This window comes from Myotis lucifugus, unplaced genomic scaffold (assembly GCF_000147115.1).
Source record: "Myotis lucifugus unplaced genomic scaffold, Myoluc2.0 scaffold_15, whole genome shotgun sequence".
Lineage (NCBI taxonomy): Eukaryota > Metazoa > Chordata > Mammalia > Chiroptera > Vespertilionidae > Myotis > Myotis lucifugus.
Window position 1 is genome coordinate 1,563,139 of NW_005871063.1, and position 24,751 is coordinate 1,587,889.

A 24,751-nucleotide genomic window follows, 5' to 3' on the forward strand; every position below is an offset into this window, starting at 1 on the left:
ATGTCAGTGCTCAATCAGTGAGCCATGCTGGCCAGGCTATTTTTTATTTTTTAATCCTTGTCCAAGGATACTCTTTCCATTGATTTTTTTTTCTTTAGAGAGAGAGTAGAAGGGAGGGAGGGAGAGGGGGAGAGGGGGAGAGAAAGAGAGACAGAGAGGGAGAAATATTCATTGGTTGCCTCCCACATTCACCTCGATGGGGGCCAGGAATCGAATCTGCAACCCAAGTATGTTCCCTAGACTGGTAATTGAACCCACAATCCTTCATTGTATCAACACATTAACCACTGAGAAACATGGGCAGGACTTTTTTATTTAAAAGAGACACAAGAATTAGTGGGATGATATCTTAATTGGTGCTTTTGTCTTGCAAATGATTCTTAGTGATACAAGACCTGGTGTGAGAGTACCTCTTGATACTTTTATATAAAGAAAAATGCCTAGTGCTAAATTTTAGATGTGTTATTTAGCCATTGTTAGAGTGAAAATTTTAAAGATCTGAATGATTTTTACAATTTTTGAGTGATATTTTTATGTGCACCAATAGTAATAGGTTAATAAAATACAATATTTAGATGGTAAAGGGCCTTAATGTAATCAGTTTTCACTTTTGTTTTAGCCAGAAAGTGAAATTTCAACCACAGCCGAAGATTATAGTTCAGAGGTAAGAATAAATAATATTATAATTGATCATTTGTATTATTCTTGAAACTGTTATTGACTATTAGTACTTTACTTCTTATAGCTCACATGGTTCTGTATTTTTATAAATTTAACAAAATATAGCATAACGTGATGACCTAGAAAACCTGAAGATTATGCTTTTCTGATAATTTTTTTTTCCAGATTTTAACTAAGGTCTTAAATTGTATGAAAGCTTGGTCCTTAATTAGATAAAATCCTTTATTTTCTGTTTCTAGGAGTGTTTGATTCTGGTTTTCTAGGACAAGTGATTATTATAAGGTATCCATATTAAGGTATCCATATTTAACACAGTAATGATCAAAGCTGATGTAGGCATTGGCCATCTTAGGAAATACCTTCTTTATGTATTAGTAATGAATATATGTCAGTTTATTAACTTTTTCTTAATTTTTTAGATATGATTGTTGTTTCTTTGGTCCATATTGTGAGGACATGGAAAAATTTTATTCCTTACTCTGAATGGTTCAGTAACTCAGTATATTCCATAAATTTTTATTTATTGTAGATTTCTAATGTTAAAATATAACTTTCCTGTTCTTATGTATTACCTGAATGTATTACTGTTTTGGATTGCCAATTTAATGTGTTTAAAAGCTGGGAATATACTTATTAGTAACCTGGTCAGGAAGATAATTGACCAGGGTTAAATAAATAAATTGATGCCCTATTTAGGCATTACTTTTCAGTAACACCCCCTCTACCCTTGTCCCCCATAAAATTACTTTTTAAGGCAACACATATACAGAGGTGGGCAAAGTAGGTTAATAATAATAATAAATACAATCATAATAAATAGTACAAGAATAAATCTGTTTTGTGTACTAACAATTGCAAACCTACTTTTGTCAACCCCTGTATTATAACCACTACAAATGCCATATTTGCAATTTATTAATCTTGGCTGCTCTGGTTTGCACTTGAGTTTTCTAAATTTTCGAAATTTCACGGTTTTATCATAGACCACATATCTTGTATCTTGTCTAAATATCACTGCCATTTTTCTGGTATGTAGCAATTAAAGTGATATAAAGAGTAGGGGCTTTAGCCCTGATGGGTTTGGCTCTGTGGATAGAGCGTCGGCCTGCGGACTGAAAGGTCCCAGGTTTGATTCTGGTCAAGGGCATGTACCTTGCTTGCGGGTATGTCCCAGTGGGGGGTGTGCAGGAGGCAGCTGATTGATGTTTCTCTCTCATCGATGTTTCTAACTCTCTATCCCTCTCCCTTCCTCTCTGTAAAAAATCAATAAAATATATTTTTAAAAAAAGAGTAGGGACTTTAATAATATCTATCTCACAGGGTAGTTGAGAGGGTTATTTGATGATATTTAGTATGGTGTTTTGGTGTATAAGTGTATAAAAGACAATTTGCAAAGCTTGTTTATTTGTGGCTTCTCAGTATTAATATACTTTTCTTCACACTATATATGAAATAAGTGAGTGATGAAAATTCTTTTATTAAGTTATTCTCAGAAGGATCTTAGATTCTGGTTATATATTAATTTAGAACTTATTTTGGAAATTTTATGAATACAGATTATGGTATGAGCTTAATCTTCTTGACTTCTATGGCTTATATACTTACTGGGTTGAAAAATGGATTCAAGCCTAGAAGAATTAGATATTTTTATCCTGTGACCTATGAAAGATCTGTTTTGTATAAATATATGTCCCATTATATATACTAGGCTAAAATACTTTTTATGAATTAATTTAAATTATACACGATCTGTTTAGTCCTCAATGAAGGGTCATTTCATATCCAGAATGCCATATTTACATGAAATATTTTTATTCATACCCTTTGAGCAGAAAGTGGGAAATGCTATAGGCAACGTAGAGATAAGACAGGTAGATAAATATGCTTTGTTATATATAGAAAGATGAAATGATAGTAGAGTATACAATTTTATTATGGATTTTATCTGATTATTTAATACTTCTTAACCAAGACACTTGTTTGATTCATAACATTTATGAAATGACTGGCTGGAGTTGGAAAACATTGTTTATAGCCATAAAGTAGTATAAACTTAGCTTTTCAACTTTGACTCTTGTTTCTCTTTTATACTTCATATAATTTTATATTTCTCCCTAGCTGCCTTAATTTTATTGAGATATAATTTTACCATTTAAATTGTATATCTATTTAAGGTGTACACTGTGATGTTTGATATTCAAGTGTGATTTTGAATGGATCATCTTAAACTCATTAGTTACTTGGCTCCAATTCCCTGAATCAGCTATGATGTGAACTCCTGTCATTTTCATGAACTTTGATGAATCATCAGATTCTTCTTATTTTTTTAAAACATCAATTATTAATATTTTTGAATGTATGTACTACCAAATTAAGTATAAGGATAAGGTAATAATCATAAATAAGTTAAAGAGTGAGTTTTTTTATGTTTTTAAACTAATGTTTATTGAAAGAAAAAGTTTTGTGTGAGTCCAGCCAGTGTGACGTAGTGGTTGAGAGTCGACCTATGAACCAGAAGGTCATAGTTTGATTCCTGGTCAGAGTACATGCTGGATTCCCAGTGAGGGCGTGCAGGAGGCAGCTGATCAGCTGGTTGATGATTCTCATTGAAGTTTCTATCTCTTTCTGCCTCTCCCTTCCTCTCTGAAATCAATAAAACTATATTTTTAAGAGTTTTGTGTGAATGCCATTTTATAGTTTTAAAATAAAAAATGATCTTTCCTGTGATTTTTTTCTAAATAGTAATATATGATGTATCTCTACAGAACATTTTTATATTTAAAATGTGTCTATTTGTACTTTCTTGAAGGATTGATTTAGGAAGAAGAATTTGGTGTTTACAGATTTTAATATTATGTTGCCATAAAGGTGATATTTTGTTTGTTTGTTTACTTTAGCTTTGCTTTCCAGAAATTATCCTTAGGGAAAAAATAAAGGAATCAAACTTGGATAAAGAATTCTTAGTTAGGATCTTCAGTTTTTAAAGTGTTATGGTCCATATGGATCTAATTCCGGGATATTCTATCTTATGTATTTCAACAGTAAAAACTTCATTGTATTGGATTCTACTAGCATAGAATTGTGAATTATTTAGATGTAAGTGGAATATAGTTCATTTTTATACTGTTGGGGGCGAGGGGAAGAGAGGATTGTTAAGTAGATTGATTGATCTGAAATTAATCTCCCACCAGGTGAGCCCTAAAGACATAGCAGTCATCCTTCTTCCTACCACAAAATGTCTGTGATAGAGACAGACAGTAATATGTATGGAAAATCTCCACGTCCATCGGGGTTGGCATGGCTATATAGTCCTGCCCCCAGGGGAAAGTTCTTAAAGGAGTGTTCCTCACCTCTTCATCTCCTATCTCTAGACCTGCTTGACAGCCTTCAATGAATTTGTACCAGTAAAGAACCTCACTTTAAAAATGATTAGGACTTCATAAAAATTATTTAAATAAGTTTAAGGCAGTGTTTTGTAGAAGAGGGTCAGTCCAATAACTTCAAGTTTATAGTTATTCTTATGAAGACAAAAAATACTGCACTTAGAACTTTAAATCACTGAAAAGAAAATGTATTGTACAGTGCTTTTTGCATAGTAAGCACTCATTAGATAATTTATGTTTAACCACTATATCTGTTTTTGCCAATGAGGCATTTTTCCTAGGCATGAAAGAGACATGAATACAGTTAACAGAAATATAATTGTTAGCTCTAAATAGAATTCTATTTAAAGTCATAATATATCAGGAAATTGTTTTTATACAGGTAAATGGTTGCAGTTTTGTGGTGAGAACAGGAAAGTCTACAAATTTATTAAGGGTACAGTATTTAAAACTACTCATGATACTAATGTTTTATACTATTTAAAATCATCTGGCTTACTAACAAAGTTTTTTCTTGCATGTACTTCTTTCTGTGGGTGAATCCTAAATTCTTTTAATATTTAACAAAACAAAAGTATCCACCTCTTGTTATGAAACTCAGTGTAACAGAATTTGCAGATATCTTGTTTTTGCTTTTGAGGTATATATTACATTAACAAAAAAGTAGGTTGCCATATCAGTAAACTCCCAGGTGATGAATTAAAGTGGACGTTGCTTTGAATATTTGAATTCCTCTTCCTGAGGAATGTTGCTAGTACTGAATTTTTCAACATCTTGGATTGATTTAGGAAGAAGAATTTGGTGTTGATGATTCTTATTCTGAACATGGAGCACAGTACAACCCGACCCACCTAGAGATGACAGAAAATGAATTGGTTGGAAAACAGCATGAAATTGAGGAGCTAAACAGAGAACTGGAAGAAATGAGGGCCTCCTATGGGACTGAAGGACTACAGCAAGTATGTTTCCTTATGTGGTTTCTGTTACAAAAACAAAAATAGGAAATTTGAATGACAGTATATGTACATGTTTTAAAGATGAGGTTATTAAATGGTAGCTTATGGTCATCTACACTAATAAAAGACAAAGATGCTAATTGACTGTACCTTCGCTATGCCCTAAGCCATGCCCACCAGCCAATCAGAGCGACTATATGCAAATTAACCCAACCAAGATGGTGGCCGGCAGCCACGGAGCTGGAGCAAGCAGGAGGCTTGGTTGCCCAGGCGATGGAGGAAGCCAAGCTTCCCACCTGCCATGAGCCGGCTGTGGCCTCCACTCATGGTAACAAAGTTTCAATTATAGAAGACAAATAAATCCCAGATACCTTCTTCCAGCCAGCCTCCACTGGGAACTTGAGTGGCTGGGGGTTGTGGCCAGCCTGCAAATAGCCATCAGCCCCTCACCCAGGCTGGCCACACCCTCATGGGGTGAGGGTCCCCACTGGGGGGCTTAGCCAGCCTGAAAATGGCCCTCAGCCCCTCACCCAGACTGGCCAGGCATCCCAGCAGGACCCCCCACCATGAAGGGGATGTGGCCAGCCTGCAAACAGCCATCAGCCCCTCACCCAGGCTGGCCAGGCACCCCATGGGGGACCCCCACCCTGAAGGGGCTATGGCCAACCTGCAAACAGCCATCAGCCCCTCACCCAGGCTGGCCAGGCACCCAGCAGGGACCCCCACCCTGAAGGGGCTGTGGCCCGCCTGCAAACAGCTATCAGCCCCTCACCCAGGCTGGCCAGGCACTCCTATATAATAAAAGGGTAATATGCAAATTGACCCTAACAGCAGAATGACTGGGAATGACTGGTCACTATGACACACACTGACCACCGGGGGCAGATGCTCAATGCAGGAACTGCCCCCTGGTGGTCATTGCACTCCCACAGGGGGAGCTCTGCTCAGCCACAAGCCAGGCTGACTGCTGCCAGTACAGTGGTGGTGGTGGGAGCCTCTCCCGCCTCCTCAGCAGCACTAAGGATGTCCGACTGCAGCTTAGGCCTGCTCCCCGCTGGCAAGTGGACATCCCCCGAGGGCTCCCAGGCTGCCAGAGGGATGTCTGACTGCCAGCTTAGGCCCAATACCCCAGGGAGCGGGCCTAAGCCAGCAGGTGGTCATCCTCCGAGGGGTCCCAGACTACGAGAGGGCACAGGCCAGGCTGAGAGACACCCCCCCCCCCCGAGTGCACAAATTTTTGTGCACCGGGCCTCTAGTCTCATAATATTTGTGTATATATATATCATAGCTTCACTTAAAAATAGGATTTCATTAACAGGGCTAATAAAACATGGACTGTTATTTAACTTTATGAGATAGGTAGGCTGAAATCACTTCAGTAGAGTAGATGTTTTTTGTAGTCAGCCTGAGAGAAAATTATTGTGCATACCACATCAAAATATGATGATTTAAACTCATTAAAAATGTCAGTGAGTCCTTGTCAGTAACCTCTGTGGTTAAAATGACATCAGTTGTTTTTGGCAGTCAATTATAAAAACAAGGTGAAATAGGACATCAATGAGGATGAGAGAATACATTTCAGTTTCATTTTTTCCAGAAAAGAGTGCGGATTGAACCTGTCAGGAGGGTGTTGCCTAGGAACAGATTGAGGCATTCCTAAGTGTAAAGGCACTGTCCTTCTAGAAGTAGATACATGGACAAGTTAGACATAATATGTTTTGTTTCTAAGTTCAGATAATCTTTTAAAAGTTGTTTTGGAAGTAATAGCCTTCAAATATGGAAAAGGTTGCTTACAAATTGTAATAATTCTGCCAGTGAATTTTGAAATCATATTTTTAAAGAACAGTTACCTGTAATAATCTGTTTTGTTTTAAAAAGTAAGTCTAGCACTTATTAATTTAATTGATGTCTTTTAGTTACAAGAATTTGAAGCTGCTATTAAACAAAGAGATGGCATCATAACTCAGCTTACTGCTAATTTACAACAAGCAAGAAGAGAAAAGGATGAGACAATGAGAGAATTTTTAGAATTGACAGAACAAAGTCAAAATTTACAGATTCAATTTCAGCATGTAAGTATTACTAATAGAACAAAGTTTATTAGATCTTTAGTAAACAATTGAACTTTTTTCACACTTTCCAAAATAAATTTAAATTTGTTTAAAATTCATTTGCCTATTATGTATCATGTTGAAAAAAAACTACTAGTGAAGACCAGTTGTTATGTTAACCAAGAATTTAAGTCATATTTCTTTATTGGCTTCTTGCTTTTATTTATTTGTAATTCACCTTTGTCTGTATTTTTAAATCCTACAAAACCTTATAAATCTGATTGGGTAGAGTTTTACACAAATTAACATATAGTCACATCCTTTGCCAACTCTGGTATGCTTTTATTTTAATTAGAGTCATAGGAATCTAATTGTATTAATCAAGATTTCTGATGGCAAGTTATGGAAAATAATTGAAGATAGCTTAAGCAAAAGGGGGAATTTAATGTAAGGATCCGACTTATCCTACAGAGTTCAAGGCAGAACTGCAACAAGGCTTCTGAAATAGATTGGGATCAGAAACTAGAAAGTCATCAGGAATTCAGGAAGTACTGTTTTTCAGGTCCCATTTCTCTCTGCTTGTCTGCCCCAATCTTACCACTCTCATTAGACTACTTTCCCAGCTTTATCATAGGAAAAATAATCTATTGGTTTAGTTTGGATAATGTGCCCATACTCTCTGATCAGCCATGACAGTATGTTTGCTGAGGTCTAAAGCCTGTAAATTCAGCACAGTTCCCAGAAAGAATTGTGAGCCAAGTTAATACCCCCAAGGGGTGTCTATTCCTTAGTGCAGTCACTTCAGAATTTAATACTTTGTGGTTTCTTTCTGTTTTCAAGTTACAGGCTAGTGAAACTCTGAGGAACAGCACTCACAGTAGCACTGCTGCAGATTTACTACAAGCCAAACAACAAATTCTCACTCATCAGCAACAGCTGGAAGCACAAGACCATCTATTAGAAGATTATCAAAAAAAGAAAGACGACTTCAAAAAGCAAATCAGTTTTTTGCAAGAGAAAATTAAAACATATGAAATGGTATGTTTATTTTAAAGAGGAAACTTGTAACAGATTTTTAATTAACATTCAAGTTTTGTATGCAAGTGTTAATCTTTTTGTTATATACATGAATCACAAAATGTTATAATTAAGAAAAGCTCTTTAAGTTTGTAAAATAATTTCAAAATCCATTAGAAATCTAACAATAATAGTTTTAAAATAATAACTCATTACTGAGTTCCTTGAAAGTGATGAGTTTATGTTAAACTGAGTTTTAAGGAGAATTCATAACTAGAATTTCTATTTTTATTCATCTACAGGTATTCTACTCATTTTAGCCATGGTTATTAAATTCTGAAACTATCTTTAATATATTTTTATTGATTTCAGAGAGGAAGGGAGAGGGAGAGAGAGAGAAAAAAATCAGTGATGAGAGAGAATCATTGATTGGCTGCCTCCTGCATACCCCACACTGGGGATCGAGCCCGAAACCCAGGCATATTCCCTGACCGGGAATCTAGCCGGTGACCTCTTGGTTCCTGGGTTGACACTCAACCGCTGAGCCACACCTGGCTGGGTATGGAGACATTTTTGACAGAAGGTGGAGTGTACATAAGAACCTAGGTAATACATGTATAGGGAATAAAAAGTAGTTTAACTAGAAAATGATAGTCTTTGAAAATGACTCTTTCCATGATGAAAGTAGAAAGACAATCTAGTTTAGAAGCCTGGAAATGGAATTTTATTGTATTATATTATATTTAGTTGGCAGAATAATGTAAGATTATTTAAAATTCAAATAATTCATTGATGTAGGGGAATAACCTTGGTTGATTTGAAAGTTAGCAAGAATACTTTATTGTCAATTCATCACCTATATATTTTTTCTCCTTTGTTTCCCCTTTGAATGAATTCTCCTGAATAGTAGTTTCACCAGAGTAGCTGAGTGACTAAAGCATTAGGGTGATAGTTGAAACTGTCTTAGTCCCCTAGACAACTGCTTGATAAGTCCAGTTACTCACATTATCTTAATCCTCTGAACTTCCTACAGTGCAGTAGTCACAGGCAAGAAGAATATTATTCCCTACTCTCTCAGGTCTGTGTCCAGAAGTAGAGGGGTATCTTCAACCACAGGGCTGTCTTTTTTTTTCCAATATAAAATAATAAGTAGTTTAAAACCATCTATTTTGAAATAAACAGTACGATGAAAAATGAACCATGAATTCTTATTGTTTAATAGTTAAGTGTAGAATTATTGTTGTTTGCTTACAGTTATATCAAGTGATGGACAATTTTGAATTAATGAAACTGTTCTGTGAGGGTTTTCCCCCCCACAGAAAATCAGGAAACAGAAATGTTGCAGATATATAACAATGTTCACATTTTCAAGACTAATTACTTATTTAACAGTTTAACTGAAGTTGACCTCAATAAACGGATTTTACTTTCTTATAGGTTCCAAATGCCTTATAGATTTTTTTCTAGTATACAGTTATATTATATTTATATATTTATATGTAAATATATTTCTTTTGCTTTAACAATTAATAGATTTATTTTAGTGTCGAGCATATTCTGTGAGATAGAGAAAATAATATCTTTATTTTATAGACGAAAACACTGAGATTTCAGAGATTAAGCTGGTTTAAATGTCATACAGTAGTGCTGAAATTAACATAAGGCTTAGTCCTTGGTAATAACTTATGGTGACATTGGATGGGATATGTGAGACCAACGCAGAAGCTGATAGGATTTTGCTCAAGTAACTGCACAGGAAAGCATTCATTACCTAGGTTAATTTATATAGTAAAGAATCTGGTCTTTTACTTGTAGTGTCAGAAGTCCGATTTGGTTTTTATTTTCTATCAACTGAGACAAGCTGAGAAAATCTGAACTCAGATTTTCCAAGTTCAAGAGACTAATTTTTAAATCTTGAATACAAGATTTTTATTTTATTTGGGGTGGGGGTATTTATTTATTGTTAATCCTCACCAAAGGATATTTTTTTCATTGATTTTTAGATAGAGTGGAAGGAAAGGGGTGGGGGAGAGAGAGAGAAAACCCTGAGGGAGAGATACATCGACTGGTTGCCTCCTGCACGTGCCCCGACCAGGGCCGGAGATCGAACCTGCCACCCAGGTTTGTGCCCTTGACTAGGAATGGAACCTGCGACCCTTTGGTGCATGGGGTGACGCTCTAATCACTGAGCAACATTGGCCAGGGCTTAAATATAAGATTATTATTTTATAATGAAAAATAATTTTCCTAGAGACCTGTATACTTTAAGTTCCTTGGATTTTACTTTTGAAGAGCCAAATAATAATAAAAGAAAGTTGTTTAGTGAGCATGAGATCAAGGAATGTTAAAAGAATCAAATATTCAGGGCATTAGACTGTGAGAACCTGATGTATTCATCTCACAGTAGGAATGATCATGCCTCTGGATTGGAATTCTTAAATTCTGTTTGCTGTAAACCCCTACATTGCTTTCTACTCTTGGAATGCTTTCCCAGAAGGATCAGAATTCTCAGTCTCATGGCACCTTTATTCTCTTCCCTAGACTGACTACACATGAATGGACTCCGCCAACAATTCCCTCTGAGGCTTTCCTTTTTCTGGGCTTTGACATTCTTTCTTTATATATATTAATGTCATTCAAGGTGCCTTTACTAGTAAGTCCCCTTGGCCTGGGACTCTTGTCTCCTTAAGGCAGTGGTTCTCAACCTTCCTAATGCCGCGACCCTTTAATACAGTTCCTTATGTTGTGGTGACCCCCAACCATAAAATTATTTTCGTTGCTACTTCATAACTGTAATGTTGCTACTGTTATGAATCCTAATGTAAATATCTGATATGCAGGATGTATTTTCATTGTTACAAATTGAACATAATTAAAGCATAGTGATTAATCACAAAAACAATATGTAATTATATATGTGTTTTCTGATGATCTTAGGCGACCCCTGTGAAAGGGTCGTTCAACCCCCAAAGGGGTCGCGACCCACAGGTTGAGAACCACTGCTTTAAGGTGATTTAATTTACCTACTTATATTCTGTTCCATTCTTCGGATTTTACTTTTTTCTTTGTTCTTGGGTCTACAACCTTTAACTACATAGGCAACTAAGTAACAGAGGGAAAACTTCAACTCCATGGTTCCTGCTTGACTTATTTTGGTATAAGACTCCTGTGTATGATTGTGCTTAATGATAATCACAGCTTTGGCAAGTGTTCTGGGTTTAGGCTTAACTACAATTCTAAAATAGAATCCCAAACCAGGAAAAAGTATCTGTCCCACTTTCAAATTTCTTTTGAAATCAAAAGTCTATGACCAAGTTGATATGTCATACATGGTAGGGTTGTCTTGCATGTCGCTTGAGGTTCAATCACTTAAGTGCTGCATATCCCTAAATTTCTAATTCACATAGCCACAGGAATGAAGTTAAGGCACTGGCCCATCAAATATCTTCAGGTTATTAGAATACACTGGAGGAACCTTGATTTTTAAGACTTTCTTCTAGAACTATAAATTTTCTCACTGACTTGAGAAAATTGAGGGACAGCCCCAGCAGTCACTTCTTATACGATTATGTAAAAATCTTACTTTCTTGGTAATGAGGTTAAGTGACATAAGTTCCTAGGAACTAAAAATGTCATTTTTATATTTTCTTTTTTTTCTTTTTAAAGGAACAAGATAAAAGAGTAGAAAGCTCAAATAAAGAAGTTCAAGAAAAGGAGGCAATCATTGAAGAATTAAATACAAAAATAATTGAAGAAGAAAGAAAAACTCTTGAGCTAAAGGATAAAGTCACAGCTGCTGACAAATTACTGGAAGAATTACAAGAACAGGTTGTACAAAAGAATCAAGAGATAAAAAATATGAATTTAGAGCTGACTAATTCCAAGCAAAAGGAAAGACAGTGTTCTGAGGAAATAAAACAATTAATGGGGACAGTTGAAGAACTTCAGAAGAAAAACCATAAAGATAGCCAATTTGAAACTGATATCCTGCAAAGAATGGAACAAGAAACACAAAGAAAGTTAGAACAACTCCGGGCAGAGTTGGATGAGATGTATGGACAGCAGATAGTACAGATGAAACAAGAGTTAATAAAACAACACATATCACAGATAGATGAACTTAAAACACAACATAAGGGAGAGATGGATAATGCTTTAAGATCATGTCCAAATATTACAGTTAATGAAGATCAAGTAAAGTTAATGAATATGGCAATAAATGAACTGAATATAAAATTGCAAGATACTAACTCTCAAAAGGAAAAACTCAAAGAAGAACTAGGAATAATTTTAGGAGAAAAGTCTGCTCTACAAAGACAGCTTGAAGACCTTTTTGAAGAATTGAGCTTTTCAAGAGACCAAATTCAGAGAGCTAGACAGACAATAGCTGAACAAGAAAGTAAACTAAATGAAGCACATAAGTCCCTTAGTACAGTGGAGGATTTGAAAGCTGAGATTGTATCTGCATCCGAATCCAGGAAGGAACTAGAATTAAAACATGAAGCAGAAGTTACAAATTATAAGATAAAACTTGACATGTTAGAAAGAGAAAAGAATGCTGTGTTAGATAGAATGGCAGAATCACAAGAAGCTGAATTAGAGAGACTGAGAACACAGCTTCTGTTTAGTCACGAAGAAGAACTTTCCAAACTAAAGGAAGATTTAGAAATTGAGCATCGAATAAATATTGAGAAACTTAAAGATAACTTAGGCATTCACTATAAACAGCAGATAGATGGCTTACAGAATGAAATGAGTCAGAAGATAGAAAACATACAGTTTGAAAGAGACAATTTGATAACTAAGCAGAATCAATTAATTTTGGAAATTTCAAAGCTAAAAGATTTGCAGCAGTCCCTTGTGAATTCAAAGTCAGAAGAAATGGCTCTTCAAATCAATGAACTTCAAAAAGAAATTGAAATACTCAGACAAGAAGAAAAGGAAAAGGGTACCCTTGAACAAGAAGTTCAAGAATTGCAGCTTAAAACTGAATTATTAGAGAAACAAATGAAGGAAAAGGAGGATGACCTTCAAGAAAAATTTGTGCAACTTGAAGCAGAGAATAGTATTCTTAAAGATGAAAAAAAAGCCCTCGAAGACATGTTGAAAATATATACTGTTAACCAAGAAGAAAGATTAATTTGCACGGACTCCATTAAGTCCAAATCCAAAGATGGTAGCTGGCAAAAAGAAATAGAAATACTCACTGAGCAAAATGAAGACCTCAAAAAACAATGTACTCAGCTAAATGAAGAGATTGAGAAGCAACGAAACACTTTTTCATTTGCTGAAAAAAATTTTGAAGTTAACTATCAAGAGTTACAAGAGGATTATGCTTGCCTTCTCAAGACAAAAAATGATTTAGAAGACAGTAAAAATAAACAAGAGGTAGAGTATAGAAGTAAGCTTAAAGCACTTAGTGAAGAACTTCACCATTTGCAAAGAATAAACCCAACTACAGCAAAAATGAAAAGTTCGGTGTTTGATGACGACAAAATTTTTATAGCAGAATCATTGGAAATTGGTGAGGTGGTCGAGAAAGATACCACAGAACTTATGGAAAAACTTGAGGTAACCAAGCGAGAAAAATTAGAACTGTCAGAAAGACTATCTGACCTTTCTGAACAATTAAAACAGAAACATGGTGAAATTTGTTTTCTAAGTGAAGAAGTTAAATCTTTAAAGCAAGAGAAAGAGCAAGTTTTATTGAGATGTAAAGAGCTAGAAGTCATAATTAGCCATAATAGGACAGAAAATATAAGTGGATGTGATGTTCAGTTAAGTTCTTTAAACGATGGAGTTGTGACTATGACAAGCAGGGAATCTGAAGGATCAGTTTCTAAAATAAATAAAGATTTTGGTGAATCAAAAATAGTGGAGGATGAGAAAATACCTTTTGAAAATATGACTATTGGAAAAGAAAGCAAACAAGAACAGTTGTGTTGGGATCACTTGCCATCTGTGACAAATGAATTATCACTTGGGATAACTGAACCAAGTGACAATGATAAACTTCAGCAGGAACTTAGTGTACTTAAATCTGAACAGGTATGTTTACTTACTTATATATACTAAAGCGCATTGCTAATGTATGTTACACACTAAAAAAAAGTTTTTATTTTCCTAAGACATAAATTAACCTCCTTACAGGAGAATGAAAATGAACCCTGTAATATAGTTTTCATTTGGGCCTGTCATTTACTTATTTCTTGTATCTATTTTTCTTAAACATTGTTGGCTTTCTTTCAGTTCATCTGTGTTGTACATTCTGCTCAACAAATAAAAAAAATAGTAATGGTTTCACATTTTCTTTGGAAAGGCAAGAATGTAAATAACTACGTTCAGAATATAAACTTTACAAAAGTTATTTTTTACTATTTTGTTATAATCCCAAAGATCAGTTTCAGAATTTTAATTCATACTGGTGTTTTCAAAGTTCCACAACTGAAAATCAACTCTTAAATTTAAAGTACTCTATATAGTTGTTCAGTAGTTGTGAAACTATATTTCCCTGGAAAAAAAAATCTCAATTTGAGCCCTAGAGTTTTCTTTGAGTATCGTTATACCTGAAAGGGGAAAAAGTATTAATTCTAAAATACAGTTAAAGAATGCATGTAATAAGTAATAATAGATCACTCCCAACAATTTATATTTGCTAGATACTAATATTAGAAATAATAGGAAAATTCTACTGGGTGTCTTATGTAATGATATTAACTCAATCCTTGTGTTTCTTCATTTATGTAACAAGTATTTACTGAATCTCTTGCCAGGTATAGGTGTATAATGGCAAACAAGAGAAAGATGATTCCAGATCTCAGAGAGCATATATTCTGGTGATGGAGGCAGGCAGTATACAAGGAAACAAGTAGAGTAGTTAGAAATAGTGGTAAGTCCTAGGAAGGAAATAAAACAGATAAAGTGATAGAGAATGAGGGGTAGTGATGTGGCAGCATTAAATAGGGTGGTCAGGAAAGGTTTCTTGGAGGAATTGACATTTGAACTGAGATTTGAATGACAGGGAGGAGCCTACCACAAGGAAATCAGAGCAATCGTGAAGACATAGATGAATTTGAGTTGCAGAATGAAAATGTGTTTAGTTGATTTTGAAAGAGGAAGAGTGGAAGAAGAATTTGAAAAAGTAAGAGGTCAGATCTTGGGGAGCCTTACAGACTTTATAAGATGTTGAGATTTTATTTTATACTAGAGGCCTGATGCACGAAATTCATGCATGGGTAGGGTCCCTAGGCCTGGCCAGTGATCAGGGCCGATCTGTGGGGTGATCAGGGCCCCCCCCACTGCCACCTGCCTAGGCTGCCCTGGGGCCTGCAGGCTGGGGGCAGCTCCTGCATTGAGCGTCTGCCCTCTTGTGGTCAGTATACATCAATAGCGACCCATCGTTCTGCTATTCAGTCAATTTGCATATTAGCTTTTATTATATAGGATACAGTAGGAAGCCACTGGAAAGTTTTCTCTTCATTATTCTAATATGTTCATATTTATAATATATCATATGTGAAGATAGTTTCCATTTTAATAACTTAAATAATTAAATTCAAATTGCATAATTATTAATGATTTGCTAAATATCTGGAATTGTTTTCAAAACCTTAAACTGGTTTCAGTTTAATTTAATTAATCCTAAAATACCAGAAATCATTTAAAAAGCATTATTAGGAGAGGACCTAAATTTGAAGATAATAAAATGGTCACATTTTTTCAATAGGAATTTTATTTCCTCTACTTAAGACATTTTCAGTGACATTAACTTACAGAAAGTGAAGAGAGGCAAGCCTGTAAATTGTCCCTGCCCACTCATCACTACCAAGACAAACCCCCTTATTGGTAGGAGGAGAGTGAATATGTGTGTATGGAAGGAAGCTCACAGAAGAAACTGAGCAATAGTTTACACAACAGTGACACCTAAGAGCAATCGAAATATGCTTAGAAATAATGCTAAGGCCACACAAATTACTACTCCTGGGACTAAATAAACTTAGTAAATAGAACAGATATCTTGCACTGAAACCAAAATAAATGTGGGTGTTAAGATTTTTTTATAATTAAAGGTAACAAATAAATAATTTTGAAGTATAATTCCATATGAATATAATTAGGAGGTTTGAGCAGGAGGAAAATAACATCACAGAAGTCTCATCAATGTCGGGATTCAAGGAAGAGGGAGGAGTGGCAGAAATGTTATTAATATGATTGATTATTGATGCTTGGGGACAACATGGATTGAAATGTATATGTGTAAAATTGAAGGTAGTAATTAGAATTGAAAAAGGTATTGGCATTTAGAAACTACAAGAGGAACAACTAGAATATCAGCTCTTTGATAGCAAGAACCCTGTCTGCTGTATCCCTAGAGACTAAAATGATGTCAGACACAAGATAGGCAGTTAATAAGATTCTTTAAATGAGTGAATAAAAGAAAGAATAAACAAAACAAAGCCAGTTTATCAAGAACCAACAGTGAAATAGCATAGGCCTTCATTTTAAAGTATGTTTTCAAATTGATATAGGTTATTGATAATATTCTTTTATGCTTTTTGGCAAATATCCTTTTGATATTTGGGGTGGGGAATTAGGGAATTAGATCCTTACCCTTTAGAATACAGTAACTCCAGATTGGTTAAAGATGTTCACATAAAAGGAAATTAGAATCTTGATAGGGACTTTTAATACATTGTTTGCGGGTAGTTTTTATCGCCCGCTAACAGGTGGCTCTACTTCTTACAGTCAACGTAAAATGTATAAATACGTTTCCCGCATACAGTGTGTTTAATGAAGACAAAAATACACAAGAAAAGATTGGTAAATATTATATCTGTTTTACAAATAATACTACAAGTTGAAGGACTGGGATTACATATTTGCCACATATAGTAAAAAAAAGGGAAGGTTAATCTGAAGAAGGTGTAAAGAACACTAATGTAAGAAGAGGACTACATTTATAGAATTGAACAAAGGATATATAGACATGTGTCTCAGAATAGGAAACCAAAATGGCTAATAAACATGAAGGGATACTTTTAACTTTATAAATGGTTGTAACAAAAAAAACAGCATTTTCTAGCCCTAGCTGGTTTGGCTCAGTGGACTGAAGGGTACCAGATTCAATTCTGGTCAAGGGCAAATGCCCAGGTTACGGGCTTGATATCCGGTGGTGGGTATGCAGGGTGCAGCTGATCAATGATTCTCTCTCATCATTGATGTTTCTCTCTCTCTCTCTCTCTCTCTCTCTCTCTCTCTCTCTCTCCCCCCTCCCTCCCTCCCTCCCTTCCTCTCTCCCTCCCTCTCCCTTTCTTTTTGAAATCAATAAAAATATATTTTTTTAAATGTATAAAAAACAAAGGTGCATTCATTTAAAAAAACAAACAAAAAACACCCAGTATTTTCTACCCATCAGATTGCAAAATAAGTCTCAGTAAAAAGTGTAGTGACACTATGGGGGAGATGAGGACTCATACATTGCTAATGTCAATATACATTGGTATAATTATATATAAAATGTTTTGGTAAGATCTAATACAGTTAATGTGCATAAGCTACAACCCAGATATTACATTTCTAGGTGGCTATCAGTGTGGTCCCTGACCAGCAACTTCAGTATCACTCGGAAACTGGTTAAAACTCAAATTCTCGAGCCCCACAACAGATTTCCAGAACCAAAAATTCTGGAGGAAGGGCCTAGCAGTCTGCTTTAATAAGCACTCCAGATGAATCTGATGCATGCTAAAGTTTGAGAATCACTACATTAGGAAAGCACTGGCACATTTTACAAGGGATGTGTATAAGAATTTATTGTAACATTTTTTTTAAATATAAAAAATTAGAAATAATCCAGTTTATCTCCAGAAAGGAAATGGAAAGATTGTGGTGTATTCATATATACCATACTACAGTTAAAATAAGTTAACCTGTATCCACATGGATAACTCTCAGAAGGATATTGCATGAGAAGAGTGGTTTGTAATATAAATACCATTTTGCACTATTTATGTGAATTCATTAGAACACTAAATACTGGTATAGTACATTGCCTACAGATATGTTGAGAAGTGACAGTGTAAGTAGTGGACTGGACTTGTAAGTAATGTGATAATGATTGTCTGTGGAGAAGGAGGAATGGTAGTATGATAGATTAAATTTTATTTATATTTTGTTTTAAGCCAAAAAGGAAGTGTGTAGGGAGGAGAAATCTTTTTTTAAAAGACAAAATATTAGTATTTGTTAATTTGGGTGTGAATATGTAGATGTTTATAACATTTTTCTTCGTATTCCTTTACATTTAAAATATTTTTAAACAAAAATAAGAGATGACGCCATACTGGCTATACCAAATATCAAAATTTACCATAAACTTGTGCTAAAGAAAGCATTATGGTACTTTCCTTGAAAAAGATAAGTGGAGCAATGCAGCAGAATGAAAAGTGAGAAAAAAAATTAGACTTCACTTTTCTTACATGAATTGTTAAACTATAATTTCATGTATTTTCCATTTTGTGGTCAGTATATGCAAGAAAATAGAAGTTAAATTACTTGATTTGTCATTTTAAAATTTTCTAATGTATATACATTCACTTTTAAGAATGATTTAAGACTACAGATGGAAGCTCAACGTATATGCCTCTCTCTGGTTTATTCGACTCATGTGGATCAAGTTCGTGCATACATGGAAAATGAAAAAGATAAAGCTCTTTGCAGTCTTAAAGAGGAACTAATTTTTGCTCAAGAGGAAAAAATCAAGGAACTTCAGAAAATTCACCAGTTAGAGCTACAGAATATAAAAACACAGGAAACAGGTAAATGATTTTTGACAAAATTATAAGTACTATGAAGTAAATAAGTAAATAAGTGATTCTGTTCTTGTCTTAGAACCCATAGAGGAAGGTAATTGTATATCTCAGTCTTGGATTCATTTGTTTATCAAGTGCTTATGAAATCTGAAATATGTTCCCAAAGGAAGTCACAATCCAGTGGGAAAGGACTATAAAACAAACTGTTAGAAAATAGTAGGACCATTTCTATAATAGAATGAATAGAAAGAATGGTAGGAGAGAGGACAAGTCTAGTACTTCCTTGGAGGATGAGTAGTGGGCAGTGGGCAGGAGTAGGGAGGTTGGAATTTTAGGGCAGGCTCCTGAGATTTAAACCTGCAGGTGTGACAGACCGCATCCAAATTGGAGAATTGAGAGTGCAAGGTGTGTGAAAAAGTAGTGGGGGATAAAGCCCAAATTATTGGCAGGAGCTTGATCAGGAATAGCTTTATATTTGAATATTCTCTGCATACACAGAAAAATGATTGTGGTATTTCACGAAGAAGTTTGTATTAAATGTCTTTTCTTATGTTTATCTTAGATGCCAGTCATAAAAGCAAGTTATCTTCCCTGCAACATATTGAAAAAATTAAACAACTTGAAAAACAGGTCCAAGAATTAGAAAAACACATATCCTCTTTGCAGCAACAGTTGAAAGAAACGGAAGAAAACTATGAGGCAGAGATCCACTGTTTGCAGAAAAAACTTCAAGCTATTAGTGAGTCCACAGTTCAGCCAAGGTATCCATCTACTTATAATTTCAATCAATAGTATTTGTAGCTTAGTAACACTCATAGAATGGTTGTTTTAAGGGAGAAAAAGTAACTTAAGCAAAGTTATTTGAAAGAGATGGGATGTAGTATTACCAAGAAATAAGAACAGGAGATAGTTATCTTAAAATGTGTAAAGTAAATGTTAATATAAACCAGACATTTTATTATAGGAATCTTACTTACACCTATATTTTATAAGGGTGCTGGTTGTTATTAATCTGCTGGATTAAATGAGGCAGTGTGCATGTTCTTGTTGTTTATTGTATGCCAAGTCTTTACTACTTTGACGTGGGGAATACACGAGGACTCTAAGACATGAGCATTCCAGTCATGGCTGGACTTCCCCCACTTGATTGTCTAATGCTCAGATTCACCATGTCCAAAATAAAACTCTGGATCCTCCCTCAAAATATGCTTCTTCCGCAGCCATCTCCATCTATGGTGACTCCTCTTCTCTCAGACCTCACTTTCACTTATCAATAAATGCTGTTACCTGTACCTCCAAAATACATCCAAACTGGACCACTTCTCACCATTCCTCTGATCACTGCCATCATCATGTCTCACCTGGATTGTGGCAGCAACCTATCTCCCAGCTTCTACCTAAATTCTTCCCCAGAGTCTGAACTCAACACAGTTCTAGAACTTTGCTTTTAAAATTTAAGACAGATGAGGTTATTCCAATGTTCTTGTGTTCTTACACTGCTATTATGGGGGCCTACATGATGTGTCCCTATTACCTCTCTGACTTTATCTCCGACAGACTTGCCTCTCAAGCTAGTCTACTTGAGATCCTCAAATCGTGGATATGCTCCTGCTTTAGGGACTTCTCATTTCTGTTCCTTCGGTTAGTGAACATTTGATCCTGTTAAAATATCCATGGAGAGATTTGGTCCACACCAAAAGGTCTTTGATATTTAAATCCCGCTCTTCTGCAAGATTCAAACCCCAACCTAACCTCTGTGCCATTACCAGCTAGACTACCGAGGTTGAGAAGGGTCATTATTGGCAATACATTCACCACATAATTATTCAACCAATAAAACATGATAGTATTTTTATGTATTAATCCTGTAAACCAAAAATATAAACAAACATTATGGGCCATTTGAACCCAGGGACATTTTCTAACCATGGATGTTTTTAACAGGATCAATATCAAGGTCCCTTTGGCATGGACCACATATATCCATAGTTGTTTGTGAAAGGACCAAATTTCAAGGTCCTTTTCATGTGAACCACTCATTTCAGTGGACATTATGAACAGGACCAAATGTCTTGCAAGGGTTCCTTTTACCTAAGTGATCTTTCTCGAGGTTAAGCGTCAACCCATGTACCAAGAGGTCACGGTCACCTGTTCGATTCCTAGTCAGGGCACATGCCTGGGTTGCGGGCTCCATCTCCAGTAGGGGGTGTGCAGGAGGCAGCCAATCGATGTTTCTCACTCTCTTTCTCCCTTCCTCTCCCTAAAAACCAATAAAAACATATTTAAAAAATAAAATAAAATGACATGAAATTCATTGGTGATGTTAAAGTACTCTTTCAGTTATGTTATTTTACTTTTAAATGGAAAATTAATAACTAATATGTTTTAAAATATAATATCTGTAACTCTTGACCTATCATTTTTGTTTCCCCTGCTCCAGTACACACATTCATGCATGCTTTAAATTTGGATTATCAGTAAAACTCACAACTCTAATGTTTCACCCTCTTTCATTTATATTTAGCTTCTCCATTGATTCAGTTGTAATTACTGAATCTGATGTACAGAAAACCATGCAAACTGAAAATCGTCTAAAACAGAACATGGATGGTACAACAGAGGTATTATATCTTTAAACTGTAGTGTGTACTTATTTTTTTCTTACTGTCATTTCTATGTGGTTTAGTGATTATCCAATAAATAGTTGCTGAGAAGTAAGCATCATAAATATGAGGATAATACCTTATATAAACTACCCAGAAGAATAGAGGGTCCCCCCCCCCTGAATATGATCAGTTTAAAACTTTTTTTATTTTGTATTATATGGGCTGCGTAACAAATTAGTTTCAGTGCCTTGGCCAACAGCTTTTCTTATCACCATTGGAAGTTGGACCAGACCATCTCTAGAGTAGGGTTTAGGGATCTCCTGAACCAAAGATGGTAGATTGGGACAGTGGATGAGGCTTCCTTCAGCACTGGCTATGTTATATATAAAAGCCCTCATCTTTTCCAGTATATGTCATCTAGGTGCACCACCTTCTGCCTCTCCTCAGTGTTGTGTCTATTCCCCATTTATGGCCACTTTTTTGAGAATTATAACTGTAAAACAGCTGGTCTTAGTAGATTTTTAGTTCTTAAGTCCCACAGAAAATAAAGATCCTTGGTCTCATTCTGGATGCAGAGGAGAGATGTTGGCTACCTTTTTTATTCTTTCACATTCATTCCATTTGGAGTATCTCTCTGTATGACATTTAGATATTTGGTGAAGAAATACTTGCATGCTGAGAACAAGTTTACATTTTTTTAAAATATATTTTATTGATTTTTTACAGAGAGGAAGGGAGAGAGGGATAAAGAGTTAGAAACATCCATGAGAGAGAAACATCCATCAGCTGCCTCCTGCACACCTCCTACTGGGGATGTGCCTGCAACCAAGGTACATGCCCTTGACCGGAATCGAACCTGGGACTCTTCAGTCCACAGGTCGACGCTCTAGCCACTGAGCCAAACTGGTCAGGGCACAAGTTTACATTTTTAAAAAATTTATGTTTTTTCTATTTATAAAAATAATTTGTATTTATAGACAATTGAATACTATTTATGTGTACCAAGAAGAAAAGAAATTTGCTTATAATTTCATGAGCAAAGGTAGCCACTGTTAACATTACTTAAAATTAAATAAATACATCTTATTCATTATATGTAAGAAGTATCTTTTTCCCACCCTATAATTGTATATTATTAAATAGAAATATGTAAATATTTTCTCACTTTGCATCTTTATTAAGTGCACAGTAGCAAGTACAATTATTTAGTAGAAGTATGTACTCAATTATTCACTAGAATTATTGTTTTCAATGAAGAGAATGAAACTGAAATTTATTTATTAAAACTTCTCAGAAGTTTTCTAAGAAATACTGATCTTTTGAAGATATTTGAGAGTAGAAGTTTACAAATAAGTTGTGTATAATTAGTGTAAATAAATATGTCATATTTTACTTTTTAATTTAGTGTTCAGGTGATGGATTTGGAGTGGAACAAGAAACAAATATGGTTAAGTTGTTGGAAAAACAGTACCAAGAACGATTAGAAGAAGAAGTAGCCAAGGTAAGTTTATAGTTTGTCCAAAAGATTATTGTGGTTTATACTCCCTTGAGTCTTCAAAAACGTAGGTTTTGTTGAGAGTAACACACTTTATTTTTTTGTTATAAGTTTCATACATGGCTTGTCTTTAAGTTCTCAGATACACAATTGCCTTTAAGTGGAACATCCTGTGATGTTTTCTTTGAGAAAAAGCATTCTTTTCTTGATGGGGAATAGTAATCAGAAACTTTTTAAAATACCAAAACAAGTTTTTATAAATTTGTTACCTTGTGAATAGTAGGAGTTTGGCCTTCCTTAAAGGTGGGGAATGTGGTAGGAAATGAGAAAAAAAAGTGGTTGGTCTTTTATATATTACCTTTGCTTACCTTTTCCCAGAGACATTACTGTGATGTTAATGACTATAGATACTCTTAGCTGCTATGCCCAGAGCGAGTCTTTTAAACTCTTGAATACCAAGTATATTACCTAGCCTATCATTATGATCCCATTTATTTTGTCTTTGTATTCTCTTTAAAAACTCATATACCTCATCAGGTTCTTATATTGCAACAGTTGAATTCTGAGTTTGTCTTCTTATGACAATACTTCACTGTTCCAATATAACAATCCCAGTGGAGTATATATATTTGGAGTATATATATTTTAAAGGGGGAAGATTGATAGGATATACAGGAAATGCATGGGAATTAGGTTAAAAATAAATTAAATGAAGAGGTTAAGAACCAAGGAAATATATGGGCCATCAGGACTTAGTCACTTCTGTATCTGAATTGAATGTTTAGTTCCTGGAGATCAAACTAAAAAGTGAGGCACCATCTTTTATATAGCTCTTATTATGTAGTTCTTTAGAAAAATGTAAGTTTTCTCTGCCTGACTTTTTACTTAATGCAAAAGAAGCACAAACTTTCATTTCTTTCAGAGAATTTCAGAAGTATTTTCGGTTAACAGTAAGCCTTAGTAACAGAGATAGCAGTGGTTTAAATATTCTGTTTATTAAAAGCAACATTATAGAATGCCCTTAAAAGTCTGAGCTTCTTTAGTGAGCTCTGAACTATTTGGAATTTCAGCTCATTGTTGGGGGACAACAACAAAAATTCAAACGCTAAAATATGGGACTTTTCTATTATGTTTCTTTCTGGCCTAAATGCTTTCTGGGGAATTCTTCTCACTTCTTGATTATGGTTTCTATGGAATTAGTGGGAAAACTGCATTGTATAGAAACCCAAAGCTTCCTGCTCCACAGAGAGCCTGAACTATTTGAATTCCAGCCTAGATTGGCCACCAGAGGGTAGTGTTGTCATTTACTAGCCACTTCCTGCTGCTCCATGCCCTGTGGAGATGACAAATTCTAATGTATATATACTCCATTATTATTTTTTGATTTGTAAAGCATCATTCCTCCATCGGCTCCTCACCCCTCAGCTGTTTCCAAGAAAGCTCACAGAAGCATTAACAAGTAAGGAGAGCTGCCTTGGCAAAGTGTAAGGTGGTTTGATGGAAGAATGCAGGTGGACATCTGGAATAAAATCTGTGGACTGAGGGCAGGGAAGGCACCCCCAGGGTAGGGAGGACTATCGTGTCTGCAGTGAGCAATGAAAACGGCTCTACCCATTGGGGTGCAGAAATGAATTTGTTCCCATAAAGGATAGAGAGTGAAGACCAACATTGGATGTTAGCAATCTAAATATTCCTGTTCTGTCCAGCTCTATGACGCTCCTGAAAGGCCCACTCAGTCTGCCAGGAGCAGAATGGGC

The 24,751-nt window shown here is 35.3% G+C and overlaps 1 protein-coding gene across 15 annotated transcripts in view; it reads left to right on the forward strand.

Annotated features, from left to right (window-relative positions):
- AKAP9 (A-kinase anchoring protein 9) overlaps nt 1–24,751 on the forward strand; it is a 123,416-nt gene that overhangs the window by 22,731 nt on the left and 75,934 nt on the right. For 12 of the 15 annotated variants that reach the window (XM_023750681.1, XM_023750688.1, XM_023750682.1 and 9 more), the window contains exons 3-12: nt 620–664; nt 4,447–4,500; nt 4,853–5,023; nt 6,937–7,092; nt 7,912–8,109; nt 11,755–14,136; nt 18,686–18,899; nt 19,456–19,654; nt 21,418–21,514; nt 22,905–23,000. In XM_023750681.1, the coding sequence (XP_023606449.1) occupies nt 620–664; nt 4,447–4,500; nt 4,853–5,023; nt 6,937–7,092; nt 7,912–8,109; nt 11,755–14,136; nt 18,686–18,899; nt 19,456–19,654; nt 21,418–21,514; nt 22,905–23,000 (3,612 nt within the window). The remainder of the gene's footprint in view (nt 1–619; nt 665–4,446; nt 4,501–4,852; nt 5,024–6,936; nt 7,093–7,911; nt 8,110–11,754; nt 14,137–18,685; nt 18,900–19,455; nt 19,655–21,417; nt 21,515–22,904; nt 23,001–24,751) is intronic. The other 3 variants (XM_023750685.1, XM_023750692.1, XM_023750686.1) reach the window with 3 other exon arrangements.